The 24,386-nt window shown below is 43.4% G+C and overlaps 1 protein-coding gene across 1 annotated transcript in view; it reads left to right on the top strand.

Annotated features, from left to right (window-relative positions):
* slco3a1a (solute carrier organic anion transporter family member 3A1a) overlaps positions 1-22,415 on the top strand; it is a 52,728-nt gene extending 30,313 nt beyond the window's left edge. Inside the window, exons 3-10 of the mRNA XM_076262393.1 lie at positions 12,062-12,160; positions 13,087-13,362; positions 15,387-15,551; positions 15,936-16,134; positions 16,410-16,581; positions 18,382-18,554; positions 19,353-19,417; positions 20,420-22,415. Of these exons, the coding sequence (XP_076118508.1) occupies positions 12,062-12,160; positions 13,087-13,362; positions 15,387-15,551; positions 15,936-16,134; positions 16,410-16,581; positions 18,382-18,554; positions 19,353-19,417; positions 20,420-20,790 (1,520 nt within the window). The 3' untranslated portion in view covers positions 20,791-22,415. The remainder of the gene's footprint in view (positions 1-12,061; positions 12,161-13,086; positions 13,363-15,386; positions 15,552-15,935; positions 16,135-16,409; positions 16,582-18,381; positions 18,555-19,352; positions 19,418-20,419) is intronic.
* The last annotated feature ends 1,971 nt before the right edge of the window (positions 22,416-24,386 follow it).

The raw sequence follows: 24,386 nt of genomic DNA, 5'->3' as shown, positions 1-24,386 counted from the left end.
TGTAGTGTCATCCACGTGGGCAGCCGTGGCCTACTGGTTAGCACTTCTGAACTGTAACCAGAGGGTTGCTGGTTCGAACCCCGACCAGTAGGCACGGCTGAAGTGCCCTTGAGCAAGGCACCTAACCCCTCACTGCTCCCCGAGCGCCGCTGTTGATGCAGGCAGCTCACTGCGCCGGGATTAGTGTGTGCTTCACCTCACTGTGTGTACACTGTGTGCTGTGTGTGTTTCACTAATTGACGGATTGGGATAAATGCAGAGACCAAATTTCCCTCACAGGATCAAAAGAGTATATATACTTATGCTTATACGTTAATAATAAATGTTTACAAACAAGTATGTAACAGCCCCTTCAGATTGTTCTCAGGTCACCAAGTCACCAAGGCTGGCAATGTAGGCCAGTGTAGTTTCAGAGAACTATGTGCTCATTCTCAGGAAGGTTGTGGTTTGACCGCTGTCAATGGTTCTGAGCAGTGATGACCATTAATGCTTCTCAGCATCACCCACAAGAAAGAAAACAATGCAGTTCTCTGTGTGTGTGGTTGGGTGAGGGGTGAGGGGTAGGGGGGGTTATACCGGCAAAAAAGTAGAGATAGGTAGAGAAAAGTAGAGCAGTGTGTGTGTGTGTGGGGGGGGTAGGTGAGTGTGTTTGTGTGCTGGGCTGCTGCGATGTAAGATTGTACCTGCAGAACAGCAGCCTAAGGCCATGAAGAGATGGGACACTTTAGAACGAACGAGTGTGTGTGTGTGAGAGAGAGAGATAGAGAGAGTGCTGGGCTGGGGAGGGTGCTTGTGTTGGAGAGCCACATCACACCAGCAGGCATGTATGCTCTACTTCACTTAGGAGGACAGTCAAACAGCCCAAATAGCACTGCTGCTCCACCACTAGCCTGATTGAGTTGGAGGGGGGGTGAGAGCTGTCTTCTGTCTGCTGCCCCAGTAAGGGAGCAGGAAACAAATAGATGAGAGAAAGATGGAGAGAGAGAGGTACTGAGAAATACAGAGGTGAAGGGAAGAGAGGGATACAGAGAGGAAGAAACCTACAATGTAGGTGTGTGTGTGTCCAAAACGCTTGTTGCAGCATGCCTTTGTAACACACACAGGGTATAAGAATGCTGAGAATATTGTCATGACATCAGTAAAAACAAACTAATTATTGCCATTAATAGATGCATATTTCTGCCCATTTGCCTGGTCAGTAAGGTCTCAGGGAAGCATAATACTAGTAGGATAACAGTTAGACTCTATTATTATTAAAATATTAATAAAAAAAGTGGTATATTTTACATCTAGTCCAAATAAAAGACATCAAAGGACATGTTTTGTCTGTATTACAATAAGAGTAATAGATAATTCATAGAGTACAGATGAGACTTCATGTTTTCAATTAAATAAATGAGATGTACATGTATTTGCTGATACTGACATTGGCAGTCAGCCAAAATTAGTTACGAATATTTGTTATATCAGATACCTTCAAAAATACAATAATGTGTACCGGTAATCTGTTTATGTCCAGAGCTGTGTGTGCCTGGTCATCTTCCTGCTGCATGCTTGACTCTAAAAATACTCTTTCCCCTTCCCCTTGACTTGAGTGTTGGCCTCTTTCGCTCTCTGAAGCTGAGACACTCACCGACAGCTAGGAGGACAGATGCCCATTCCCTGTCAGAGGAGGGGGGGGGGGGGTGGAGAGAGGGGAGTGGTATCCAAAACTGTCAGACTGCTTTCCTTAAAAAGCTTTCCTTAAAAGTGTTAACGCACGGTTAGCATTCTGCACCGTCACAACACACACGCGCGCGTGAGAGAGAGAGGTGATATGGCTCTCTGGAACAGCACTAGACTCCTCAATCTCAGACAGGAGTTTTAGAATCCAAGTCGAGGTCGGTGAGGAGGAACTCACAGTCACACGATGAGAAATCATAAGAATGTGACACAGGTTTGTGTTCTAACAACATCATGTCATTGCAATGCTGCTGGTTTAGTTTGAAGTCTAGCACCGTCGCCAGTCTGTCGAGCTGGCACTTCCTTCATTACATCTGCTGGAGATGAGGAATGTGGTCGGAGCCCCGCAGACTTTGGCTCAGGAGCTTTGTGTTTACTCTAGCCTGTCAACACTCTCTGTATTGACAGAGCGAAGGAAGGATGGACGTGTCAGAGCCAGACCTGGAGTCAAAAAGGCTTTGTAAACAACGAGGCTCTGCTCTCAAACTCAAACTCAAACTCTTGAAAACAAAAGTGTTCCAAGTGTGTTGTTTATAGTCCAATTTGTTCTGAACGTGTTTCAGGCCATGAAGTTGACAACAAGAAAGTTGATGAGTTTGATACACCTCCCAGTTCCTGATCAAGACATTATCTTTTCCCCTGGGGATCAATAAAGTATCTATCTATCTATCTATCTATCTATCTATCTATCTATCTATCTATCTATCTATCTTTTACAAATTAACAGTTTTCTGCTTGTGAAACATGAAAAAAGAGAACTACTGTAGCCCCTTTGTGTAAAGAGCTGTAAGTAAGAAAACAAGCTTGTCAGTGTTGTACTTCAGAGTATCAATACTTCTCTGAGCTTCACTCTGTGCTGTAACAGGACAGGGTATATTTGTTGTTGTCAAGGAAACTGCGTGTTGGTGGAATGTTTTCTCCACTGCTGAGTTGCAGAGTGGTTGTGTGTGTGTGTGTGTGTGTGTGTGTGTGTATGTGTACCCTACCCGAGTGTCATTCCCTGTAAGGTAATTGCACGATGGTAGTTTCCTCTCTGACGTTTCCTGTGGTGATGGTGTTGTTGCTATGAGCAGTCAACATTATGCCGTCTCTCAAGAAACACTCTGAAACACGCCCACCAATGCCCGACGAGTGCACAAGCGAGTGTAGTTGACATGGAAACTCCACAGCTGGCTCCCATGAGGCCTCAGCCTGTCATGAGCAGAGGAAGACGTTTATTGTCCAGCCCTGTCGAAAAACTTTTTTTTTTTTTTTAAACAAGCATCTCTATCCTCTATCCTATCTATTTTTGAGCACAGATTTGTTCCATGAAGACCACTCTTACATAAACTCATGTCAATGCTGGAACACTCCTATATTTTTATATCATCTTGGTGTTCTGCATAGATATATATACTGTACGGACTAGATGTCGCCTTCTGCTTCTCAGCATGCGTCAACACCGCTGCCATCTTGGAGCGGGGATCTGAAGCTCTAAACTAGTTCTCCTGTATTGTCAGTGTTACCTATTTAGCGACGTTTGGCCATCCCCAGCAATAGAAAACCTTTTTAGCGATTAGCGACAAATTTCGGAACTCACAATGATGGCAAACTCGGTTTCGTTGTTGAAACGTCAGAAAATCACCTTTCTCATGGCTTTTTCATTTGTGAATTAAGCTACATCTCGTTCGCCCAAAGCATTAACCCATGATTATAAAAGTAAATGTATGTAAAGCACGGAAGTAAATGTTCTACAGATCTACAGCAACTTCTGGTGAGATTACAACTTACATGAGTCAACGAGACGTGTGTGGCCTCAACCAGAGCCTGTCTACAGAGAGCCAGTATATCCTTTCATTGTCGAACCTGGTTGCAGTTCATTCATTGTTCCTCTAGGGGCCGCCGCTAGCTAGTGCAAAATGAATGGGAGTCTATGGGGCTAGACGGGTAAAATGTATCTTTATTATCGTCAAAAGCTTAGTTTTCTCTAGACTCGACCATAAATACATGCCTGTCAGTTGGAACAACCCAATAAAAATCTCAGATAATTGCTTGAGATTTTGACGATTTATGGTGATTTTATTTTCGTTAGATCTTTGCCTAGAGTGGATCACCGCGGCAAGATGGCGTCTCGATTGACGCATTCGTTCCAATGAACAGCAGTAGTCAAGGCTAGTCAGTATATATATCTATGGGTGTTCTGCAGGACAGTCCGTCAGCTTTGTTTGTAGTAGACTACACAGAAAATAAGTGGACACCAATAAAGGCCCTCAATAAAAATGTATTCAGTCAAACAACTGACTTGAGTAGTTTTGTAGTGACCCGAAGTATAGCCTATCCTTTGCTAATGGCGCCTGCAGAGTTAAGGCCCATTCACACCAAGAACGATAACAATAACGATAACTATAAATAAATATCGTTCTCGTTAATATGAATGATGACGTTCACACATAAACTATAACGATAACGACATGAAGAACGATATCGTTGGGGATCACTTTCAGAGCGATTTTCACAACGATAAAATGCTTATAGACAATCAGAACCCATCGAATTTTAGCCGTCACATTCATTAACACAAGGAGAGACTTTGTTTATCGTTGTTCAGTATGAACGCTTTTATCGTTATGGTTATAGTTATCATTATCGTTATCGTTATCGTTATCGTTCTTGGTGTGAATGGGCCTTTAGGGCCTGTGTCCACCAAACGCATTTTTTGCGCTGACAGCGCCCTCAACCTCATTTTTCAGAGCGCTTTGGTCAAGTGTTTATTGTTGCTAGGTTACCAAAAAGCAAGAGTGAAGTGACATTGATGTTCTAAAAGTTGAGCAGATTTCAACTCTCAGCACTCTGAGCGCTGCGGAAAAAAACGGTCAGCGACGAGGGCTTTTTTCCACCGAGGGCGGCAGGGCGCTGAGCACTGTGAATGCTGAACCTCATAGAATTTGTATAGAAAATAGCCGCCATCGGTGTAAAAAACGCATTTGGTGGACACAGGCCCTTAAGGTCAGAGGTTCTGTCCCCAGTGTGGCACATGTGGTCCAGTCAATGTTCATTCACCACATGCATCTACCTCTGCTGCATAATTCACTTACTTGGCAAGAAGCGTCTGCTAAAAGACTAAATCGCTAAGCCCCCCGATAGACTCCAGCACAACAAAGACAGCAGGTAAATAAGATTATCACTTCACTCTGCGCCTGTATAGGTTACAGTGCTATTATTAGTCTAATCCAGCCTCCCGCCTCCACCACCCCTACCGATCTCCACCCTCCTCTGCTGCATCAAGGCAGAGTAGAGCGGTGTGGAGTAGAAGTCTGCGCTGGCATGCCCAGAGGTCCTCAGGTCTGACCTTACATTGGCCCTGCCCTTCCCTGGCCTGCTCTGGCTTGGCCTGCTCTGCTCTGCCCTGCCCGCACCGCTCTGATGTGGATTAGTGAGTCATCAGCCGCATGCAGGAGAGAGGGAGCAACAGAAAAGATGGTGAGCCTTGTAGCAGAGCCCAACACTCTATGGGCTCTATTTTAATGGTCTGAAATGGAAGTGTGTTTGCGCAAAACGCAAGTGACTTTGTGGGCGGATCTTGGGCGCTGATGCTATTTTACCGGCGGGATAATTGACTGTTGCGCCCGACGCAAATCTAAAATGGGGTGGTCTGTAGTAGCTACATTATTCATGGGTGTGGTTTGGGCGTAAAGTGCAATAAACCAATCAGAGAGTCATCTCACATTCCCTTTAACAGCAGGCACGCTTGTTCCATAGCTGATTGCTATTATGGTGGCGTATTTGCCAGGCGCAGCCAGGAGCATTTACAGCGCTATAATCACTGTTCAGTTGGGAACAGTTAGCTATTGATTTTTCCTCTTGACAAAATGTAATGCAGAATTGTCACAAAGACATACTTTCCGATGTTTTGGGATCACTCTCACTGAATCACGAGGTTATGAATGCATGGTGATATTTTTGCAACAATGTAATCTAACATACTCTCCCGTGCTGCCGCTGGGGCATTTGGGTTAAATGGCATCGGCATGCAATTCAACATCACGTCTCCTTAAGTCCTCTAATATTTCCTAATTTATGTCATCAATACATCCGTGATTCGTGAAAATGTGCACGCTAGATATATGCTTATTTTTTCACATCTTAATGGACACCACACTGATTTCCCTTGAGTGGTAATATTTTTCTTTGAAATTATGTATGGTTTACAGAAATGGGAACTACGATGTATAAATGAGAGGAGCGACGTGTGCGTTGTGCAGCACAGGCGGTCAAGCAAGGGCTCCTTACCCTCAGCAAACTCAACAACGAGAAACAGTTTCCAAGTTGACCTAACTTTCAACTCTGCACAGTATCCCATTAACTGCATGACAGTAGGCTATTTACAATATTTTCTGTTAAAGGAATTATCCGGAGTAAAATGCACTTTTGGGGGTACATACGTTGAGTTGACATCAAAATCATGTCATTCGGATGTGTTTTGAGAAAGTTCGATTGTACCGTTTTCAGTCACACAACTCGTAGCCTGGAAGTGAGCAGGGCATTTCAATTTCGCCGCTACAAAACGCTATTTTTATACCTCTTCTACAGTTCCAAACAACATAACACTTACGTGGTAGTGAGTAGAGTGTCCCTAAAGCCAAACCGAAGTATCCCGAGGTCTTTATGTGGTCGAATAGAGAGTCCAGAATGAATTTCATCAAGCCAGTACCTTTCCGGAAATGTTGCCATCTTTGCTGTAGGAGTCTTATTGCCGGAAAGGTACTGGCTTGATGAAATTCACGAACAAAACCGGGAAATGGACAAATGGTGTGCAACGCATTCATTCATGCAGGCCTGTGGTCATGCATGCGCCCTTAAAATAGCATCTGCATTTGCGCCACAGACTTTAGACCAGGGAGTTCCTGGTCTGTGGCGGAATTGTTTTCTGAAACTGCAAAATATCAAAAGTGAACGTTTGCGCCGGAACACGCCCCGTCTTTTCGCTGAACCGCCCCCATGGGCGCAATCGAATTCCCTAATTTACAGGCATGTATTTAGGCACCTGTGGAGGGAAAATTCCAATATGCGCTGACTGCAAAATAGGAAGACAAAAGCGCGAGTATACAAAGTCAATTGCGCTGGGACGCAAGATAGAGCCCTATCTCTCTTTCTCTCTGTCTCTCTCTTTCTGTCTCTCTATCACTAACTCCCTCTTCCTCTGTCTTTTCCCTCTTGCTTCTTGGTTCTTGCTTTCTGTCTCTCTTTTTCTCTCACTATGTCTTTCTTTCTCTCTTTTTAGGCTATCTACAGTATCATTTCCTGTCTCTCTCTCTCTATCTCTCTATCTCTCTCACACCATTAGTGTAGTGCTGTGAGTCTCCTCTGCCTGGCCCTCAGGACAGGACAGGACAGGAGAGGAGAGGAGACTGTCCAATCTGTGTGGAATCCAGCACGCTGTGGCCAACGCGCCAGCATCATCCCACAGAGGCATCACATTCCTATTTCCTGCAGTGTGTGTGTGTGTGTGTGTGTGTGTGTGTGTGTGTGTGTGTGTGTGTGTGTGTGTGTGTGTGTGTGTGTGTGTGTGTGTGTGTGTGTGTGTGTGTGTTGTGTTGTGTGTGTACTACTATGTTTGTGTGGGTATGTTTGCATGGGTGTACATGCATGTACATGTGTGTGTGTGTGTGTGTACAGTATGTGTGTGCAGCTGTGTATGTGTGTGTGTGTGTGTGTGTGTGTGTTGTGTGTGTGTGTTGTGTGTGTACTACTATGTTTGTGTGGGTGTGTGTGCATGGGTATACACAGGCATGTACATGTGTGTGTGTGTGTGTGTGTGTGTATGTGTGTGTATGTGCGTGTGGGTGTGTGTCTGTGGTTGGGTGTAAGTGGGTGTTTGAATGAGTAGACAATGCTTGCCTATCCCCTCCAACCCCTAAATATTGCATTTAAGGTGGGTGGTGAAGTCAGGAAGCATACCTCGGTTGTCAACACACATACACCAAACCACACATCTCCCTTCGCACGTCTCTCTCTCTCATACACATATTGGATCTGTCTTTCACATTTTTAAACACACACACACACACACACACACACACACACAAATGCACTACACACACAAATGCAAAGTCTCTCTACCCTTCTCTCTATCTCTAACAGGCACGCATGCACACATAAACACTCACACACACACACACACACACACACACACACACACACACACACACAAAGAGAGAGAAAGACTCTCTGTCTCCCTTTCTCACACACACATTGTGTGATGTAGAGTGGCTTTGATCAGTGGGCATGGTATTTTAGTGTGTGCTTGAAAACTGACTCATTTTTCCCTGCGCTCTCATTAACTGGCTGCTGCAGGCACATGAGGAACATCTGCCATAGCGAACATGCCCCCCCCCCTCTCTGCCCCACTGCCAGCCACGACCCACAGCCCGCAGGGGGAGTAATATGGACCCAGTGAATCTCACATAGAGACATGACTTACCCCTCCCCATACCTTCTGCACACACACACATACACACACATGCACGCTTGCACACACACATACACATACACACACACACACATACAGTATACACACACTTACACCCTATACGCATACTCACATATACAGTACATGCACACAACAGACAGAGAGAAAGACAGAGATTCAGTACACACACACACGATTACATCTCCTTTTACTGCAGTTGGGTCAGAGTGGTAGAGTAGGCTTGGGAAAGTGGCTAGGGTGCTGCATCAGTGGTGAGTCATCATATGGCATTTTACTCCACACTCTCACCCTACTTACACACTTGTGTGTGTTTTGGGGTGGTTGGGGGGGGGGGGGGGGGGGGTGTCAGTATGACATCCTTTCATACACACTCTCTCTAGCTTTCTCTCACACACACACACACACATGGTTATAGTTCACTGGGACATCATTTTAGCATCGCCCATCTCCCTCTGACCAAGCGGAGCTGCGGAGCAGGCAGTGTGAGGGGATGTTACTGTTGCCAAGGTGCCGGTTGCTCTGCTCTCTCACCCCCCCACCCCCCCACCCCACAACCAGATATTCCCCAAAACGTCAAAGATTTCATCACAATATTTCTCTCACCAATTCTGTGGTTTTATTCAGCTTTCTGACGTACTTAAAACAGTAATGGGTGTGTTTCATGCAACAGTCTTGTTTAGACGTCTTTAGATAGTCTGACTAACGTTTATTACGGTCATACAAGAGGGTAAAGGAAGAAGAGGAAGAAGAAGCCCATTCACACCCAAACCACTATCAACAGATCTCCCCACTCCACACACACACACACACACACACACACACACACACACACACACACACACACACACACACACACACACACACAGAGAGACATACACACACACACAGAGACACACACACACACACACACACACTGCACACACATCCTGAGTACAGTACAGAACAATAGCAATATGGTGTGTAGTTTAATGAGAGCTTTGGCCCAGAAGGGATGATGAGAGTGAAGTGAATGAAGCCGGCGTAATCTCTGCGGGAAGCCATGGCCGGCGTGTGGCTCTTTACTGGGCCGCTGTCATGCTTTTGGACACCGACGCATTAATGGGGATTTGTGGACACATTTTCTGCCCTAGATGTCCGGCACATTTGATTGGAGGTCTGTGTTTGTGTCACATGAGGCCGCACAATGTCTCAGAGAGCAGTCTCACTCGGCTGGTAGTCTTCAGTCATTTGGACAGGAGCTGAGATATTCTAAGGTTGAGGTGTCAGTGTTTGTAGTGGTCAAAAGCTGCATTTTGGTCTTTTGCCCATCAGTGGTTGAAATGTTGGCTCTGTCATACATAAACTGATCTTAAGGTCATGTTTGATTGTTGTTTTTCATGGGGCACTGTGAGACAGAGATAAGACTCCGCCAAGTCTCCTCTAAGGTCAGGGTTGTGTTCAGATCTTAGTTGCTGGGCCACGGTGGGCACACTCTGGGCTACCCACATTTCTAATGATTTCTATTGTTGAATCATTTAATTTGGGACCCACGACACAACCATTGACATAATCCTGTACACTGTATTGTCATTTTCACCTTCTTGAGTTTGGTGACTTTGTATCAGTCTTAAATAAGAGAAGTGCACATGAAATGAGGGGAGGCTTGATTTTTTTCATTGACAGATACTGCCCCCTAGTGGCTGAATAGGAACTCATTATTGCATCTCTGGAAGTGTTCAAAACCCTCCCTCACACACACACACACACCTACACACACACACACACACTTTCCCCTCTCATTTTCTCCCTGTCTTACTTCCGCTCTAGCCTTTAAAGTCTGATTATTTTATTAGGCGCGAGTTGTTGTCCACAACCTGCCTGCATCAACGTTGCACTATGTTACTGAAAAGGTCTGAACAGAAGGTGGCAGCAGAAGCTAGCGTATCAGTATGTTGGCAGTCTTCACCTTCGAAGATTTTGCAACAGGGAAGTGGTGTGTTGGTCATATCATTATCTGTTTGAGTCGACCTTCTGTGGTTGTTTCTCCTTCTTCACCTTCTTTTTCTTTACTCTGTGTGTTCGAGAAAGGAAGCATTATCATGCCTATAGGAACCAGAATCTCAGGGGCATTGTGAGTGAGCTGGAGAAGAAAATAAAGTAATAACATAATAACAATAATAGTCATATTTATTTTAAGTACCACTTATTTCCTTGTCTTGTGGTCGGCTGCAGCTAACACCCTGCTGCTGTCTGAAAAGAAAATCCTAGCCTACACTTTAGCCATGTACAAACATATAAGCTACACCTGGACAGTGTTGTGCGTGAACGAGTTCAAAAGAACGCGTTCATTGAACACGCTCATTTTTTCGTGAACGTTGAACTGAACGCAACACATTTAAAGAACTTGAACGTGAATTAGTTCACATTATGTGTCATTTACATCACTGTAAATGAACGTTGTAATTTGTTTTCCATTGAAAACTGAGTGACATCTGTTTTCTCTTTTGAAACGCAACGAGAGAAAGTTCCTCCCTCCTGTATTCTCGCTGGTGCCGCTTAAATCATGTATCACCAGACAGAAATGGTTTTGTGCGCAATGCATTGCGGGCAACGTAGTGTCCGGCTGAGAATAGTTGAATAGCATACTGGCTTCCGCACAACGTTACGTTACGTGATGAATTGCAGCAGAGCGGTAGGCATAGCAACGCCGCGTAGCAGCCTAGCAGGCAACGACGAGAGCGCGGAGGGCTGGAGGAGAGAGAGAGAGAGAGACAGACCAATGACGAGAGTGAGAGAAAGCGCTGCAATTTAAAAAAAAAATGGCTAATGGAAGTGATGGCACGGAGACTGGTCTACCTTGTCTGTACTGCTGCAAGTTTCATCACCTGGTAAGAAACCCACAATTGCAGTGTCATGAGCAAATGTCTACAATGAGCAGCTACAAAGAACGTATAGTGATTTCTAGCTCGTAGTGTGAAAAAAAGTATTTATTTGAATATCTCACGAAAAAAGTCAAATGAACTGAACTAGTTCAGAATTAAAATTGTGAACTTTGAACGTGAACTGTTCACTTTGAGCATGTATGAACTGAACTTGAACTAGTTCAGAAAAGCTGTGAACTGGCACAACACTGCACCTGCACACTGTTTTCCACAGAATTGAAATGTATTTGTGGTGGTAGGTAAAGGGGGGGGGGGGGGGGGGGGGGGGGGGGGTTGGGGTATTGAGTATTGAGCAAACATTCAAACATTCTGTGTCGGAGTCAATAAAATGAATAGCCTATAGTTATACTTGCCTTGCACGAGAAGTCAATATTGAGAAATAGCTGTAATGTTACAGTGTGCTAATCTCGACAACCCAACAGTATTCTAACGTTAGCGTAGGGATACTGCTTCTTATTTAGGATATCATATACAGGATTTCATCCCATATAGATTAGTACAACATAGAAAATCATTGTGTGGTGGTCAATGTTGATATTGTGGTGGGCCGCTACAAAAAAGTCAATGTATGGGAAACACTGCTAGACACACATACAGTGTTTATACTGTTCTCTTTTCATGCAGTGTCAAAAACATTCCTCCCATAGTGATCCCATTGCAAATGCACTACGTTAACAGAATCTTCCTCTGTCACACGTGGTTTGTTCATCATTTGCAGCTTATTGAAAGTGTGATGATGCGCTGCGGGCAAAGCTCTTATTTTCTTCTTCTTATTCTCTCTCTCTCTCACTCTCTCTCTCACACACACACACACACACACACACACACACACACACACACACACACACACACACACAAACACTGTCGCTCTATTTTCTCTCTTTAACAACAGTCCATCTTGCTCTCTTAGTAATCCATGTTCCGTTTCCTTTCCCCTGTGGTCCTGCAGGTATCCTGTTCTCCACCTTGGTGTTTGGGCCAGCCTGCGGCTTCATCCTGGGGTCCGTCTGCACAAAGTTCTATGTGGACGCCATCTTCATCGACACCAGTGAGTTCCCCAGCCTCTCCCTCGCCTGCGCATCAATTCACAGCACGCTGAAGCATCACAGCAAGGCACAACTAATACCCCTTCAATTACACCCGCCGATGCCTTGACAGCCTGTCTGTTCTGCTGACTGCTCTCATGTGGATACGGCTTCTTATGTTTCACTCATTACAATAATAGTTCCATTATTTACATGCCATTATTTTTTCAAAGGCATCTGGCATACATAATTTGTCTTAGACATGTTAGCTCAAGATCATCCCTCATGTTACTTAAAGGCCTGGCCAGGTTATGTTTAGGTTGCTCTAAATGTTCCTAGTCCTGTCATGCTGTGCATGTTTGATTATGCATTTGCCAATTAACGCAGCGGATGACTGAGTAGTGGCCCCTCTTCCATTTATGAGTCTGCTCTAAAAGCCAGAGAGAGATTAGAGTGGAAAATCAGCTGGATGAGGTCCACAGAGTGAGTGTTTGTCTCTGACAATTAGGTTGGATAAATGCATGAGACGAGTCCACCAAATTCTTTGTGTTCCCTCAGTGTGGAGAGGATGAAAATTCACTTTGTGTCCATGTTAAGTCTTATGCAGATTAGCCGTATACTTTGTTATGGGGGCTATGAATATTCTCAGCATGAAGAGGGAGTCTGTGTTCACTCGTAATCTTTGCCTATTCTCTCTCTCTCTCTCACACACACACACACACACGAACACACATACATTATCTCCCCCGCTCTCTCTCTTTCTCTCACACACACACATACACACACACACATACATTATCTTCCCCACTCTCTCTCTCTCACACACACAGACACACACACATACACACACACGTACATTATCTCTCTCTCTCTCTCTCTCTCTATTTGTCTCTCTGGCTGTTCGTGCGTATTTGTGTGTGATTGTGTCCTTGTCTTCTGTCCCCTCCAGGCAAGCTGGGCATCACCCCTGATGACCCTCGCTGGATCGGAGCGTGGTGGGGGGGCTTCCTCCTGTGCGGTGCCTTACTCTTCTTCTCTGCACTCTTCATGTTCGGCTTCCCCCAGTCCCTACCCACGCACGATGGGGAGCCCAGGGCCGAGAGCGAGCAGGCCATGCTCTCGCCCAGCATGTCGCAGGACTATGACCAGCACAAACCGAGCAACGGGGTCGCTGCCGGACACCAAGACAACAGCAATAGCCCCTCCTGCTGCCAGCAGCTCAGAGGTGTTTGTCTCCTGCCACTCCTGCTCCACCATTTTGAAAACATGCCCACTCCTGCACTCTTAAGGAGCTTATTATTACTCAATCAATTAATTAGTATAATTTATCCCTTGTAGAAATGCATGCTGTTACGAGATGTGCTTAAGATTAGTAGTAAGCCACTCAAAAAAGTAGAGAACATTGTAGTGAAAATCATCAATGAAATAATGAGTAGCTGTTGCCTAAAATCAACCAAATCAAAATGGGCCCAAGAGAAAAATTGGCAGAGTCACTGAAACATTAAATAGGTCTGTCCAGTGACTTGGGCAGTATTCCTTTTTTCCGTGCTATGCCTTCTCTTCTCTGTCTGCTGGATTACAAGTAGTAGTATTAACCTCTCCACTGGTCTCATGTGTCTTGTTAGCTACCGTTCTCCATCCTTCACAAGCTGGTTGTAGGGCTAAGGTTTTGCTGGCCTTTCAAATAGCACCCTGTTTGGCTCCAACCTTTCTAGAAAGTCGACGGGTCTGGCTCAGATCAGGTTGAGTTCTAGCAATGGCTCAGATCAGGTTGAGTTCTGGCTCAGATCAGGTTGAGTTCTGGCCCAGAGCCCCACAGCAGAGTGCGCTGCTAGCTGATGATGAATGATGCTGGGCTCGCGCTGTAGCAGTTGTAACAGCTGTAACAGAGCCTCCCCAGATTTATGAAGTTATTATGATTTATGAAGTCCACTGCAGGAGTTTGTATTGCCCATGCTGATTAGCTCATTTGGATGATTCTTGTTTGGGGAACAATGTGGTGTTGAATTGGAAATCTGGAGCAACAGAGCAAGAGAAAGAGGACTTGTGGGGTAATGACAGCAGTTATGAAAGTAGTTTTACTTTCTGTAGATCACTTTTGAAGTTTGTCTGCCCAAATGAAGTGACCACACAGTTGGAGGAAAACATTACCCTGCCTTACACATTTAACTGAAGAAAATGTAGTGAGGGCATATGTGACTCTGGCCTCATCCTTTGTCTCACAGCCACATCTTTACAGGGGAAAAGAGCTTTTACAAGAATGGAAAACAGTCACAAACTTTAGTGTTGGAAAGCCATGGACATCACTGGCTGTCACATGTGGCTCTTGTAAAAGTCTAAATTTAGAGGGGAAAGTGTGGGAGGCCAATTAGACGCATGCTACCCATGCACAGCAGGAGAATTAAATTGAGCCCAGACGCAGAGAATCACTGCGGTGAAGGAAAGTGTGATGATGATGGACCTCCTGAGGGAGTCTGAAAGTAAATGACCATGTCACACTAATGTTCATGTTGGAAATTAACAGACCAACACACAGGCAGAATGGCAGAAGACAGTTTTCTTATTTTGAAGTATCTGCAGTCTTTAGGATAAACAACTAACTTCAGTGTCCTTTTAAAGCCTGAATGACAGAGTGTAGCGAAGCCCATCTTGAGGAGTGTTTTTATCTGTGACGCTGTCACATCGTGGACAGATTGTCACATGTCAGTGTACTGCGACTGCAATGATACTGTCAGAAGCTGAACTGCATTTGTTTGTCTGTCTTTTTGTCACTGGGGTAATATCTGGCTAGGAGAAGTAAAGTGGCATAGCAGCAATTTGTCTTAGATGCCTTTGTGGAGGCAGATGGAGGCAGATGGAGAAATTCTAAATGTCTTTAGAACATATATGACATGTACTGTATGAGCCTTAGTGGGGGATCACATTAGCCAGCGGCAAGTGGCAGGTTTCCTATTGTTCTCTATGGTTCGGCAGCGGAACGGTGGCAATGCTGGCGTAACGCTAGCGTTGAACAAGCTGAGCGTTGGTTCAACTTTCAAAGTGCAACACGAGCGTATTCAATTGACAAACCGTTTGTGTTGCTTAGGAACGAGATAAAACTTATTATGGTCTGAGCGTTGCATTAAGTTTGCCGCTGCCGCTTGCCGCTGGCTGATGTGATCCCCGTCTTAATGAACAAAATGGGCATTGAGTACTAAAAAGCACCCATACTTTGGCTTTCACCTGACGTACCTCTCTCTCTCTGTCTAGTTATCCCCAAGGTGACAAAGCACCTCCTGTCCAACCCCGTGTTCACCTGCATCATCCTGGCGGCGTGTATGGAGATAGCAGTGGTGGCCGGCTTCGCTGCCTTCCTGGGGAAGTACCTGGAACAGCAGTTCAACCTCACCACAAGCTCAGCCAATCAGCTGCTTGGTAAGCCGGCACAAAGACTCGTCATTCAGGTCAAGACACACTCATGAAACCAGCGTCAAGGCCTATATGCAATTTTAAAGTCTTTTTCCTCATTGAAATATCTTTCTATCAGTTTGGTGTGGGTTCTGTCACTTTAGAAAACACATATCACTCACCTTGATCAGCCAGCTAATTACTCTGCATAAAGTCCCTTCCTTTAGAGGGGAGTTTGGTGTTTCCAGAACTGCTAACTCACCCCCGCTAACTGGGGAGAAAGGCAGATTTTCATAAAATGTTGTTGTCACAATACTGTACAATACACCTGACATTATCACAAATGTCACGTATCAAGTATGAGTGTTGACTGGATGTCTGAAACAAGTGTTGTGTTGTGTTGTGTCTCAGGTATGACTGCCATTCCGTGTGCCTGTTTGGGGATTTTCCTCGGAGGGCTCCTGGTGAAGAAGCTGAATCTGTCGGCCTTAGGGGCCATCCGTATGGCCATGCTGGTCAACCTCATCTCCACTGCCTGCTACGTGTCATTCCTCTTCCTGGGCTGTGACACAGTACCTGTCGCCGGGGTGACTGTCGCCTATGGCAACGAGTAAGGACAGGCAGTGTCCTTGTTTGTTTTTTGTTTGTTTTTTGGACCAGGGCTGACAGTTAGCACATTTACACAGCAGTTGTGCCAGGACAAGCTGGCACATTATGATGTGTGGGCACATGGGGATTGTGAATTTGCCTACTTAACAACTTACTTACAACCTACTTACAACCTACTTTCATATCTATCTCATGCCTCATGACTGAGGGTTTTGTTTTTGGATATCATGCTGATATAACCCCTTCCTCTCTCTCTCTCTGCGTCTGTTCCTCCAGAACCTTGAACGTGGGTCAGAAACCAGAGCCTGCCTGCCTCAGTAACTGTAACTGCCTCACCTCATCCATTAGTCCTGTGTGTGGCTCCAACGGCGTCACGTACCTATCGTCCTGCTTCGCCGGGTGCACCAAAGTCTCACCCAAGAAAGGGCTTCCTCCCCCTCTGTCTCAGGTCATTACCCTCTCTCTCTCTCTCTCTCTCTCTCTCTCTCTCTCTCTCTCTCTTTGCACATCTGTGATGGATAGAGATGGAGGTTTGTCTACGGTGCTGCATATGCTTGAGCCATTACAATGAGGCGCCACCATAGACTATGAATCATGGGAGGAGGACACAGTGTTCTGTCTAATGAGCTTTTAATGGCATGGTGCAATATGGTGTCCTTGGTGGATTCACATGCACACACACACACACACACACACACACACACACACACACACACACTATATGTACACACATTATGTATTATTCTACACATCATCATCATCATCATCATTTTAGCCATTACATCTTTAGATATATTACATCTTTGCTTTATACCCCAAACTGTTTTGGGTCCCATTAAGTAAGGGATAATGTATAGAACGCCGGTCATTATTGGGAAAATATGTCCCGACAGGGTGAACTGGACTGGTCTTGCTTCGCCCTGAAGGGCCCTGAATTGCCCTGAATTTTATAATAATAATAAAAATAAAATAATAAAATTTATTTATATAGCACTTTTCAAGCACAAAGCACAAAGTGCTCTACAGACAAACAAACAAAACAAAGCAAAACAACAAAACAATAGTAATGATAACAATAATAATAATAATAGTAATAATAATAATAATAATAATGATAAAATAGTCAACTACAAACTATCAAACACAAACTTAACTAAATATATATATAAAAAAAGAAAATAGGAAAAGTATACAGTATAGTACACAAGACAAAATAAACAAATGCATGTTTGGTTTGACTGAGAGGTACAGCTGTGTGTCTGCCGGTTGCAGGCTTCGCAACAATGGAATCAACTGTGAACAAGCTAACTGTCCATGCTATCGCTGTTATAGGGCCAACAAAAGTTGTACAACAAGCTAAACGGAACCGGTGTTTCCTTTGCTTTACAGTGGCAACCAGGCGATAAGCGGGATAACGGCCTTCGAGGTGTGTACAGTTATACGGAATTAATGGACGAGGGCGAGGGGCAAAAAACTCCCCAACGCGCAGCAGAGGGGAGTTGCCTCCGCCCGAGTTATCCCGTTATCCCGCTTATCGCCTGGTTGCCACTGTAAAGCTGCCTCCGCTGCGCGTTGGGGAGTTTTTTGCCCCTCGCCCTCGTCCATTAATTCCGTATAACAGGACACCTTGGCGGCCGTTATCCCTTACATATCACAGTCAGCAAGAGCAACAGGCATTTTACTGGAACCTTCCATGGGCCTTATCAGCCTGAGATTCTAGAGAGGCCGACAAGTGACCTTTTCACAGACGAAATTCCAGGGTCTTTTATTTGCTTCCGAAGGCAGACACCTGTGGCAATTTTAGAGAGAGAGAGAGAGAGAGATTTTCATGTTTTTTTTTGTCTTGTCTGTGTTTGCTTAGTTTTTGTTTGTTTCTTTGTTTGTTTGTTTTGGTTGAAGCTGTTTAATATTGATGCTAGTCACAGATGAAGAGAAGGCATTCTCCTCATGTTCGTCTTCATGGAACATGTGTGCACAGTGCACTTGTTGCGTACAAGTATCATACGGGATCATTGTAATTCAGCAGGGAGGGGTGTACAATGGTGCTAAACCATTGATTTGAGTCATCTCAGTTTTAGCTTGAATTATTGTGATATTTCGAATTATAATCCACTTTGTGGTGTTGCATTAATCTGAAACCAACTGTACACCTTTTTTGAGACCACACTGACCAATACTGAGAAATGTGCATTCCTGATGTGCCTTACAGTGTGCCTAACTGCGTGTCTTATGGGTTGGAATTTTCCAGAACCTGTCGGGGTGCTCGTGCGTCTCTAGTGACAGCGAATTGGCCACGGCGGTTCCAGGGAAATGCCCCAGTCCAGGCTGCAAGGAGGCCTTCCTCACCTTCCTCTGCGTCATCTGTGCATGCAGCATGATCGGAGCCATGGCCCAGACGCCCTCCGTTATCATCCTTATAAGGTATCCAGCACTACTCTCAAGCTCTGTCTCACTGGGAATCTGACCTGGCTCTGATCTGGCTCTGATCTGGCCATGATAGGATTTGACAGTTCCACACATTCATTTGAATGACAATGAAATTCAATGAAATCCGTAGAATTTTAGTTATGAGTTATGTTGGGTCATTTGAGCCTTAGTGTATGGTACGTAAAAATGTAGTCCTCACAGCCAAGCCATTTACATAGATTTGCAAATGATGTGTAAGTGTTGATAGGAACCCATAACCCATGACATTTTTTTGAATGACACATCTTTGGAATACAGTGTGAAAATGAAGCTTGCTTGACATTCTGAATAGCCATTTTCATTAAAAGAAGGTTTTCCCCAATGCATCAAACCAGCTGTCATATTGTAACAAAATGTCAAGCACTGTTCTTTGCTTGGATTGTTCCCTGTGTCTTCCTATATCCTTTGAGGATTCCTCTCTCTCTCTCTTTCCCTCTCTCTCTCTCTCTCTCTCTCTCTCTCTCTCTCTTGCTGTGTCTGTCAGAGAACAAGCAATGTTCATCATGCATAGACTTCAGCACTGCCATTGTAGTTAGTGACATTCTACAGGTCAAGATGCTTCTAATCAAAGATGTTCTCTGCTCCTGTGCTCGTTCCCCCTCAACACCCACCACCAACACTCTTTCTCTATAATTGTATGAGTCTCACTCACATGTGCAATGCAATCCTCCTTTCTGTGTAACTGTACTGGAAGTAGCAGGCTGTGGGATTGATGAAAAGGCAGGTTTGTTTTAATCTCCACCTCTCTTCTAGGACGGTGAGCCCAGACCTGAAGTCATATGCCCTTGGAGTGTTATTCCTGTTGCTGCGACTACTGGGTGAGCTGACATCATCTGCATTTAAAAAATCCTTGGTAACACTTTACTTGACGGGTGAGTTCATAGCACATTCATAGCAGCTGTTATAAACTGCACATGAGACATGACTCAACATTCATACCAAACCTTTTATGAATATGGAAGACAGAACGACGACAACTTGTCAAAATAAAAGTCCAACATCGTATTTGTGTATCTTTGTAAATATTTCATGAATATCTTATGAAGTCTACATCGAATGTCACTTTACTGTAATCACTGAGTTTAACACTGGGAGGTAAACTAGCCTACATTCAGCTGACCCGTATTTGTGTAACCTGGAACAGTTGGACATTCCCAGTAGCAAAAGATGAGAAATCATCTGCAAAGGTTACATCATAAAACAAATATATTTTTATGAAACAAAAATTATTTGCTTGACCATGTTCTGTCTTTTTGGCACTGGAGTAGCCCATTGACTCAGATGTGACATGATCAGGTAAGAGGTTTGGACCAAAAACAGAAATGCTGCTTTGCAACTTTGGACTTTTATTTTGACAAGCTCTTGTCGTTCTGTCTTCCACATTCATGAAAGGTTTGGTATGAATGTTGAGTCATGTCTCATGAAACAGTCATGAATGCTTTATGTGCAGTTTATGACAGCTGCTATGAATGTGTTATGAACTCACCCGTCAAGTAAAGTGTTACCAAATCCTTTATGTCCTCATATCCTTTATGTCCTCATGTCCTTGTTTATGTAATGCCAGTGCACAAGATATCAAGTACAATCTTTGGATCATTGCTATTAAAAAATCCTCTTTTAAATGTGGGAAGTCAAAACCTTATTTAGAATTCAGTTTGGATATTTTCCAGAGAAACACCATTAAAAATTGAAGACCTTGAGTTGGGTCTTCAAATCCAAGTTGGACTCTCTCCACAATATATTCCATAATGGGCACAGTACTTTGCCCTGGTGGTCACCCATGTTGTTTTGACGTTCTGACCTTTGCATGTTTACTACAGGCTTTATCCCGCCTCCTCTGATCTTCGGCGCCGGGATCGACTCAACCTGCCTTTTTTGGAGCACGGAGTGCGAATCCCGGGGTGCCTGCCTGCTGTACGACAATGTGTCCTACCGGCGCCTATACGTGAGCATGGCGATTGTCCTCAAGGTGATCGCCTTCCTGCTGTACACAACAACGTGGCAGTGCCTGCGCCACAACTACAGGAAATACATCAAGAACTGCGAGGGCTACCCGAGCCCCACCGACATGTTCAACAACTCCAACGTCAACATGGACGGCCTGGCCAAGGATGGCACAGGCAGCAGGACAAAGTTTATTTACAACCTAGAGGACCATGAGTGGTGTGAGAACATGGAGTCCGTTTTATAGTCGGGGTTTGGGGATGGGGTGCAGGACTAAACCGGATACAAGCTACATCCTTGATTTTCATTCATTATCTTGATGTCTTGATTCATGTTCTTTTTTTCTTTTCCTTTTTAAAGGATAGATGGTTTGTTTTTGTTTTCATGGCAAAATCTTGATTATTTAAAAAAAATTACATTATGGTTCAGGACCCTGCAAGAGAAGACTGTTACTGCACTTTTTTGCTATGAATCCATCAAGTCATTCAATAGGGTCCATATTGTTCTGTAAGGGTGATATCAGCAGGAGTGTTGTTCAGTTCCAGTAAATTCTGTCGTGATTCTTTGTGGTAGACATCTACTGTACTGTTTGGTTTTGATCCTCGGCTCATAGCTAGCTGATCGGTCACAAGCCATTTTTCTTCTTCTTTATTTTGACTACAACAGTCAATTCTAGAAGAACATGTTCATCTGTGCTTAAAGGTTACAACAAAAGTGTCAAATTAGAGTTACTGTCTTACTGTTTTTATTTCAGTGTCACTTTCTTTCATAAAAATGGAAACATTTACATAGGCAAATGCTATACTGGACCTCTGTACACACATAACAAAGTAGCAGCCTTTGTTTCCTGTGTCTTAGTCTGCGCAGTATGCAACTTTGAGGCCAAGTCACAGTGTGTTTTCTGTTTTTTTTTTTTTTTACTTTTAGCAATTATTATGTTCTTTCCGTCCTACAATTCATATCTGTCATTGCATTGTTCTAAACAGATACCTGTATCAGCTAACGTTCGTTTTAGCATTACATAATGGAGTTATCAAGGATCTCTATGTTGGTTTCTGCCTGCAATTTCCGTATGCTCATATTTTACATAGTTTATTGAACCTTAGTATGTCTTAATTGTAAACGGTTGTCCAGAAAAAAAAAAAAAGAAATGATTAATATATTGCTGTTTTGGCAGATGAGCGGGAAGACATATTGTATTGTAAAAGCAAAAAAAATGTCATTTATTATTAATTTATGGCTATTGAGATTAACATTGGTTTATTAGAGGATATTTTGGCGCAGTGACACATGTGGTGGAGAGATCAATGGGAATAGAAGTGTGTATATATTTTTTTATTCTTCAGAAGAGAAAGGTTGGAGTAGATTGTATTTCCAACAGAGTATGTGTCCAGCAGAATAGAAATGTATTTGAGTATAATTTGAATGGAATGAAAGATGTCATTTTAATGGCGTCACAGTTCTGTGTATACATACAATATGTTTAGCCCTTTTCAGGTAAAAGGAAATTATGACATTTTTGTGGTAAATTTCTGTAACTTAGTGAGAAAGTGTCTTTTCTCTTTAAATCTTGCAAGTTATTTGCAAACTACAGTTGAGTTACAGCCATAGGTGAGTCTGCTGCAGCAGTATTAAAGGTACATAACTGTCTTTGGGATATAAAACTAGTTTTCATCAGGCAGTCACTGTATTCATGAACATAATATTTGTTTTGAATACATCTTTAAGGCTTGATAGCACACTCACTTTGTTTTACAAACTAAACATTTCTCTGCAGTAAAATGGTAGACAGTATCCTTTTTCTTATACTTTTTTGTATGGCAAATATCTTTTTATTTTATTCTGCAGAATAAATTATTTTTCAGAAAATTATACCTTGAGTTTGACCACGAACAAGTGTCATGCTTTATGTGTGAGAGTGCAGGGGCATCTGTGTATGTGCATGTGTATGTTTGTGTGTTTGTGCGTGTGTGTGTGTCTCTTAATGAACGTTTGTGTGTGTGTGTGTGTCTGTGTGTGTGTGTGTACATTATTGAATGTACATTAAACCAATGCATCAATATCTTAAGCACTGCTGCCTAGGCCTTACAATAATTGCGTTATTGCCTTATCGCACAATAAATAAAACTTGTATCGACAATAACTTCTGCAGACCTCACAATTGTCCAATATAGCATCATTGCATCATATTCAACATAATTGTTGCTCATTTGTGTTTAAAGTGGTGTCTGCAACGACTAACTTAAAGGCCTTAGTGTACTGTGGTCGTGCGCCTCATCGTCTCCAAAGTATTTTTATTTTGTTGTTGCAGATATGCACAAGCTGTATCACCTATTGGTGTTTAAAATAGTATCTCTGCATCCTGCTAATCTTGACTTCGGCAAAGACCGTTTTGCTGTGTTTTCAGTGTCTGAGGAGTAAGAAAGTATGACAATAAAACATTCTTAAGTGAGCTAACTTAAAGCAACACCAAAGAGTTTTTTGTACCTTGAAATAATGTTTCCAAAATCATTTCAGTGGTTCATCAACTCGTAACAGGATGAACGGCACTTCTGCATTCGCTTTGCGACCCTCTATCGGCTATAACCGCACTATGTAAGTTTGCCAGATCGGGTAGCGAATCTGTAGTTCGATGGAATGAGACATAGGAAGCTACACATTTGACTTGGTTCTAATGTAGCAATACATCATACTTTCATAAAATCATGCAACACACTCTATCTTGTCTGTGGACATCATTATTTCCAAAACCGGTGCTGGATAAACAAATAGCATGCGACAGAGGAAAAGTGCTTTGGTGTTGCTTTAAGAAACATCATCACATCCAGTTTTCTGACCTGGGAACGAAAAACTGCAGTTGCAGAGGACTTGTGATTACATTATTGTGCAGATGGGAAAAATGGTCTAAGATGACAATAATGTTGTTTACACAAAATTTTCTGAGACAATATATCATCCAGCAAAAATAGTTATCGCAACAGGCCTAATGCTGTCCCATTTCTATCTGGTGTTGCACAAGGTTTTACGACACTATCACAAAGAAAGATATGAACTGCCTGCAGGGTGCATTTTGTGAGAGCATGGTCTCACGCAATTGTTAAATGAACATAGCCTACCGGTAGATTGTATTAAGTTGTATTGCATTGTGCACTCCAGATTTTCCTGTGTGCAATTTTAAGTGTTTATTCAAACAGGGTAATTATTGATTGCAATGGGGAAACATACACAGTGATAGCAGGCATTGGTGGCTATTCATCTCTTGACTTTGCCAGTAGAGTTGGCTTAACAGAGTCCCTATGGTCTACTGTGTGTCTGTGTAGAGACCTGTTTGACATGTCGACCTCATTTGAATTTTAATGGCACTAAGGGGAAAAGTATGAAATGAGAATAAGTCTATGTCCAAATCTTATTTAGATTTATTGGAATTGAACAAATTAAATTATTTAAGGAATGTGTCTTTAACTGTATATGTGGGGATGACTCCTTCCTGACCCAATTAAATATAACCTTGAAAATCACTGTGACCCTGTGATGACATTGTCTTCAATGTCATGCCATTTTCTATCTTCCTCATGCCATTTTTCTCTGTCTCAGATAGAAATAATCAAAGTGTGCCTCAGATGGGAGAGGAAGTTCAATTCACTTTAACCTGACAGTCAGACAAGGACACCAAGGAGATGGTTCTCTTCCTCCTGTAATGACACGTTATTCAGCATTCATTCATCATTGCAGAGAATTAAGCCTTAGGTCCATGTGATTTATGGGAGTATCTAAAAAACGTGTGTGTTACAAAATTCATCTAAAGGTAGTTTTAGTTTGTTACCTAACGGCCAATTATAATGC

The sequence above is a fragment of the Alosa pseudoharengus genome, unplaced genomic scaffold (genome assembly GCF_046254945.1).
Source record: "Alosa pseudoharengus isolate Yale_2024_CS ecotype anadromous, Long Island Sound unplaced genomic scaffold, YU_APseudo_1.1 YU_APseudo_1.1_scf_10, whole genome shotgun sequence".
In the NCBI taxonomy this organism is placed as follows: domain Eukaryota; kingdom Metazoa; phylum Chordata; class Actinopteri; order Clupeiformes; family Clupeidae; genus Alosa; species Alosa pseudoharengus.
This window is presented reverse-complemented; position numbering and strand designations above follow the sequence as displayed.